Genomic DNA, 6689 nt, shown 5'->3' with positions numbered 1-6689 from the left:
ATGTTTTTCTTTGATATTTCTTATTTGACCCATGGTTTTTAAAAATTAATTTAGAAACCTCGTGTTTAGAAAACTCACATGTTAGTTGTCGTTAATTTCACCAGGATACTTATAACTAATTAAATCTTCAAAATATAATGTTCCATGTGATGATAATTTATGTATATACATATTTTACATCGAAGATGAGACTAGAGAATTACACGAGGCTTGGGCAATCCACAAGGTCAACAAATCAGTCAGTAAGTAACGTGCTTGTACACAATTAATCAAAAAAATGATATTATATACTCACATAGTAATTAATCAAAAACTAGCTCTATTTCCTTCGTCACCATCCAAATAGTATCTAAAAATTAACACGGCCTATCATATGCAAGCCATTAATCCCATACCCAACAAAATAATATCCCGTCAAGCAAAAAAATCAGAACATCAAAGCAAAACGTACAAGCAATCAGAAATAGAATGATGTTAAAGAATGCCAAAAAAATATTAAAAAGAAAAAGAAAAACAATCAAACAAAATCATCGTAATGCATCACGTAACCGGTATCTTCTTCCTTGTTATCCATCTCCTTTTAGCATTCTCTATGGCTTCCTCCCTCATCTTCACAAGCTCACGAAAGCATTGTTGATACTGTGTTTCTATTGCTTCAAGCTCCAACTGCAGATCGTCTGAAGGGTCTTTGTCAACTATATTAAGAGAACCAGTGCTTGACATGTCAAAGTTTTTAGATGGGCTGCAGCATGAATTGATTAGAGAGCCTTCTGAGTTCTCTGAATGATTCTTTTGTCCATCCTCTTGCCCACTAAACCTGTCATCTGAATTGGAATTGAATACATCAAACCCCTCCCAGAATTCATCAAAAATAAAAATGTCAGGTTCTACATCTTTAGAATCTGAGGCAATCGTAATCCCACACTCTGCTGATATATCTGACATAACAGATTCTTGCTTCTCCTGATAACCTCCATCCACAGGCCCATGACGAACTAGATCCTCATACATCGTCTTCATATCGTAATCACTTGATTGTAATGGCCAATGACAGCTCAACTGTTCATTCTGAACTTCTGAAGGGGCCCTGTAATGATCTGTCCCAGATGAGAGGTTCTCACACAAAGGCTTCCAGTTGGGCTCAAGCTTAACAATCATATCTTGTATTAGCTCTGCAATGACAGATACATCCTCATGTGTGAGTTCCAGATGTTCCACCATCTCCTCAGCAATGGAAATTGCTGTATCAGAATCGATGTAGAATGGAAAATGGATATTCCTTGCTCCACCTACATACATATATATTAAGTATTAACAACAGGCATATACCAGAGGAACAGGGGAACAGAAGATATCTCACCACGTGCATCTGCAATTCGCAGTGTAAGTGAAATTGTACTTTCAGCATTTTTCTCCCCTCTTAGCCTAAATTCGTTATTCTCAGTCCTCTTCACAAGATCAAAAGTTGAAACCTGAGAAATTTCCTCAATTCTTCCCACAGACGAGCCTGGTGAGCTACGCCTGGAGTTAAAATCTATCTCCATGGGATGAGGCTTGCACACTGGTTGATTCATCAATTTGATATGAGGATTATTAGGCAGCTGCAGTATATCAAGATTAATCTCCTTTGCGTTTTCAGTCGCAAGGAATGGGTCTTTGAGTAGTTCACATGCCGACAGTCTCACTGACGCTGGAACTAGACATTTCTCGATGAATTGCTTCACTTCAGGATCATTTACTTTAGCAAGAGCAGCAGGCTTTATACCCTAGAAATAAAAATAAAAAACAAATTAATGAGTAATGACCAAAAAACAAGATAAACCGCAGTCAAAAATAAATAAATAATTAAAAAACGAGAAAAATAAAACAGACATGAAATATTTAACGAACTCCACTGAAGCAGACTTACAGAGGTAACTTTCTTATATATCTGAGCTGGATTTTTACATTCACTGTATGGGTACTCGCAGGTGATCATTTCCAAGATGCACATACCAAAGGAATATATGTCAACAAGTTCATCGTAGTTCTCCTCATAAAGCTCTGGGGCCATGAACTCCGGTGTACCTGCACCAAGATTGAAAATGTTTGCCATCTGTTTAATTTACAAGGCCTCATTGAGCAATAACCTAAGAAGTAGATCACAAGTCAATCTATTATATTACCGATGACACTACGGGCAGTAGGTTGTTGCATAACAATTGCCAATCCAAGATCTCCGATCTTAACCAGTCCACTATTCCCATTGACAAAAATATTGTCACATTTCAGGTCCCTGTGAATGACAGGAGGAGTCTGACTGTGCAGAAAACACAAGCCACGGAGAATCTGCCGTGCCCAGTTCTTAATGGCTTTCATATCCACATTCTTATGCTTCTTACGGTACCTGTACAGGCAAGACACACATGAATAAAATAATCACAAAAGTAGGAAAACACAAAAGCATAACCCCTGTACTTTTTAGAATACCAATGCATGCATTTTCCAACAAAAAACACATGTTTCAACGTGAACGAGTGATTAAGACGAACATAGGTTTACATCTTAATCACATTTAACAGCGGCAAATAATGTCATCAAAATTAACTCTATGAAACAGAAAATAAAACAGCTTATGGGGAGAATTCAGCTAACTTAGCTCATGAGAAAAAGAAAGCAAAAGGCTTGGTCCATTTCAGATTTAGAAAATCAATAACAGAAGAAAAATAACCCACATTTGAACAGAAGAAAAAAAAAAACCCATTTGAACAGAAGAAAAAAAACCCACATTTGGACAGAAGAAAAAAACCCCACATTTGAACGTAAATACCCTGGGCACACACCTCAATTACATCTACCGGATCAAAATCAAGACACTATCTCAATGTAAATATGTGATTCAGATCGGTTTAGGCACTTGTCTCGATCAAAGAATCACATTCAACAGACAAGATAGAGAATATCAAGAAAAACAATCCAACCCAACCCTAAAAACGAATGAGGCAGAACAATAAAAGGAACTAGTGTAGGAAAATAAGAAAACTGAACTGCCTCAAACTCCCGGAGGTGAACAACTCGGTGATCATGTTGACAGTGGCTGTGTTATCATCGATCCAATAATTGTACAGCTTGATGACATTGTCGTGCTTCAAGGTCTTGAGCAAGTGAACCTCCGAGTATAACTTCTCCAACTGCAGCGGCGTCTGCACAACGTCCTCCGCGCTGATCCTGTTCCATGCAACCTCGATTCCATCTACTTCGTCAAAGGCTTTGTACCTGCCCCCGTTCAACAATCAAATAACAACAACATTCAAAGAATTCAATAACAAACCAATAAAATCCCCACAGGAACGAGTCGGAGAGAGATACATACACAGTCTTGAAGGCTCCTTTCCCCAGCACTTCATCATACTGAAAAATAAGAACGTCACGAAGATCGATCAAAGAAGCCAACAAATAAACAATGAAAGCAATAATAAGAAGGTAACACACCCGAGCGTATCTGGAGGTGGGGTCTTTCTCGATAGCGTGGGAAGAGGCCATGGCGCGAAGATAGATAGATATAGAGAGAGAGAAAGAGATAGAGAGAGAGAAAGATAAGAGGTGAAATATCAAAGAGGGTGAGGTTCGGAAAAGGCCTCGCAAGCGACGGCATAGGAATCGAACGGCGATCGGAATCGGTATTCGATGGAAGACATGCCGTGGAAGGATCGGAGAAGAAGAGCGAGAGGGTTGTGAAGAAGGCTGTTGCTGCCGCTGCTGCGCTTAGTCATTGATCCACCCTCCCCCATGATGCCTCTATCTGCATATCTTCACACAAAATTCAACAATCCCTAATTCTGATTCTAAACCTAATCCTAATTTTCTATACCCAATTCCAATTCAAACTATTTTAATCGATTTTGTCGCAGAACACAACTCGTAAGGAGACGCACGTTAATACCTGATGCTTCTTCCTTATCTTTGCTCTGCTTTTCCTATCTTTTGGGGAACACACGACCTAACACAACACAACACAACACGATACGATGCACTTTTCGAAACAACGATTTACATGATTTTATGCATTTAAAGTTCAAGTAAATATTACAATCAATTTTTTTAACCCTATCTTCCTATATGATTTATCTCCAGATTACCCTTATCTTCTTTTTATCTACAGTGGCCCACCACTGGTTCCTATAAATTTCCTTTTTATTTTTGTGGTTTCTACAATTTCAGCTTCATTCAGTTAAAACTTCAAGTTATTAGATAAGATAAACTTATACAAACATTTAATTCATTATAAAATTAGAAAGCGTATATGAAAATTGACTTTACGTTTTTAAGTTTAGTGACTTTAATAAAGAAATATTTGATTTTAAGGTTTAAAATTATATTACAGATTTTTTTTAAATTACAAAATATTTATTTTTTCTCTACTTCATTTAAGATAATTATTTTGTAAAAAAAGATGTTATTCAAAGAGATTTAAAAATAAGTGTGTGTGTATATATATATAGGTATATTCTAATAATTTTTATTCACTTACAATATAAAGTCACAATAAAAGTAACACACATAATAACAAATTATATAAAAAAAAAGTCATACCATAATGAATATTGTAAGATAAAAAAAATAATAAGGAAATTATTATAGGAAGTTATTAATACAGGCTAAAATACTTATTCTACCGTGTTAACACTCAAGTTGGGATACGTAAATAATTAAAAAATAAAAAAATATATAATAAATTAAATAAAATATTTTTTAAAAATTATATATAATAAATTAAATAAAACAAAATTTCTCCAAATTTTCAAACTTTAATTTAGCCAAAAAAACATAAAATATGATAACAAATAATAATGGAATAAAATGAACCCAATTTATTTTTAATCATTTTTGTCAGTATAAGAGCCTAAGAGTCCAAGAGTTTTATTCATATCTTTACCATTCTTTGTTCTTCATGAAGTACCTGAAAAACACTAGAAGGGATTATTGTACACGGTTAATGGAAAACTTCTCGCAACTCTTATAATATAGCATGTTATCGAGCTCTTGAAATCTTCTTTTGAATAATCGTAGGCTCGACTTAATAGGACTTTGCAATAACAACTTTTAGCGTGTTATACATAATATATATACTACAACGTTTTGTTAAGAACTTCCCTTATGATATAAATCATTTAGCTTGGAAAATTCTTGTGTTTGGAAATAAAGCGCAATTGTAGGTTTTCACAAGAGGAAAGTTTAGATAAAAAAAAGAGATAATTGCACAAGAGATTTTATATCGGTTCGCTCCAACTAAGCTACATCCAGTCTCCTCCATAGAGGGCTCCACTATAATCTTCACACAATTATAAATGAGTATTATCACCACTCCTAGTAGTCAACTACTTCGCCAAGATTTCCTTTGAGTATTCGCACCACCCCTTGTACTCAACACTTTGCACCACTCCTGGTACTCAGCACCCTGCTGAGATTTCCTTTGAGTATTTGAACCACTCCTGGTACTTACCAACCTTGCCAAGATTCCTCAACCTAAAAGAGTTCAGTTGTGAGTGTTTTAATTCTCTTCAGAATTGTAATCAACGATTGCTTACAAGTAGTTCATACTATATCCTCAATGAGAGGATTTAAATACAATACAAAGCAATCTAAACACTCCTAGGTTCCCTCTTCTCTCTTACAATAGTAAGCAATTTGATAATGAAGCTCGAGAGTATCTTTTTCTCTTTTTCTCTTCTCTTTTTTTTTTCTTCAGCTCAAATGTATTTTTTTCTTCAGCTCTTTCTCTTTTTCTCTTTAGGATGGATGTATCGTTGTAAGCTCTTGTTTCATAAGCTATCCTCTACATTTTCTTCTTGAGAGATGTTCTATTTATAGGCTTCATGGATATTTGTCTATTAGACCGAGTTTGTAGTTTATAGCCTTGGTACTTGTGCTTTCACTTTCTTCTTTTCATAGCAGCTGTTATGTAAGTCAACTTTATCATAGCAGACATGCTTTTTCAATCCTTTGCTTAAAGTAGGTTGTATGATCTTTTTAGACTTTGCTTCAAGTGAAGAACATTATGTAAATATCTCCTTTGTCTCTAACGTTCACTTTTTGATATTTGATCTGTAGTATTGTGGATGCGTGTAGAATAGCTTATCTGCTAAATTAAAGTAAATTATGCATGTAGTGATAACGGTTGAATTTACCGTTATCTGGGATGTTACTTTGATACTAAATCAACTTTATTTGACTTAGAAACTTGCTTGAACTTTTGTTTTTAGTTTAGTTTTTATGAATAAGGGAGTTAAGGTTATACTTGATGATTGTTATTACTAATTCCCTTGAATTTGTAGGTTATTGGAATGATTTGGAAGAGGAGTTAAAGTATCAAAGAATTGGAACCCAAAAAAGACAGAAAAAGCACCGAAAGAGAAGGCTACAGAAGGTCGCAGGATGCTTGTTGCCCATTTCTAGGGCCCTCAACGCCAATAGCTCGAACCAGTACCTGGTTGCCTTCCAGAGGGGTTGAGTGCTAGACTCCATGTGCCGTAGAGCGCCTACTTGTCCCTTTCAGGGCCCTCGGCGCCACTCTTCTTGCAAGGATGCCCGGTTGCCCTAAGTGTAGGCGTTAAGCGCCAGCGTTACGGGCTTGGACTTTGCTTCTGATTTATTTAAGGACCTCTACGTCCTAGGGTTTGTATCTTTTGACGACAGAAGTGCAGAAACAC

General features: G+C 35.9%; 1 protein-coding gene across 1 annotated transcript; it reads right to left on the bottom strand.

The window, feature by feature from the left end:
* Positions 1-265: 265 nt before the first annotated feature.
* LOC106775939 (serine/threonine-protein kinase WNK8-like) lies at positions 266-4030 on the bottom strand. Its single transcript, XM_014663196.2, is given in 8 exon segments — positions 266-573; positions 576-1289; positions 1361-1766; positions 1910-2067; positions 2166-2386; positions 3028-3255; positions 3353-3390; positions 3472-4030. Coding segments are annotated over 8 exon segments (1872 nt in total). The 5' UTR covers positions 3523-4030; the 3' UTR covers positions 266-517.
* Positions 4031-6689: the final 2659 nt, after the last annotated feature.

This window comes from Vigna radiata, chromosome 10 (genome assembly GCF_000741045.1).
Source record: "Vigna radiata var. radiata cultivar VC1973A chromosome 10, Vradiata_ver6, whole genome shotgun sequence".
NCBI lineage: Eukaryota > Viridiplantae > Streptophyta > Magnoliopsida > Fabales > Fabaceae > Vigna > Vigna radiata.
The sequence above is the reverse complement of the archived record's forward strand: the minus strand, read 5'-3'. Positions and strand labels throughout refer to the sequence as shown.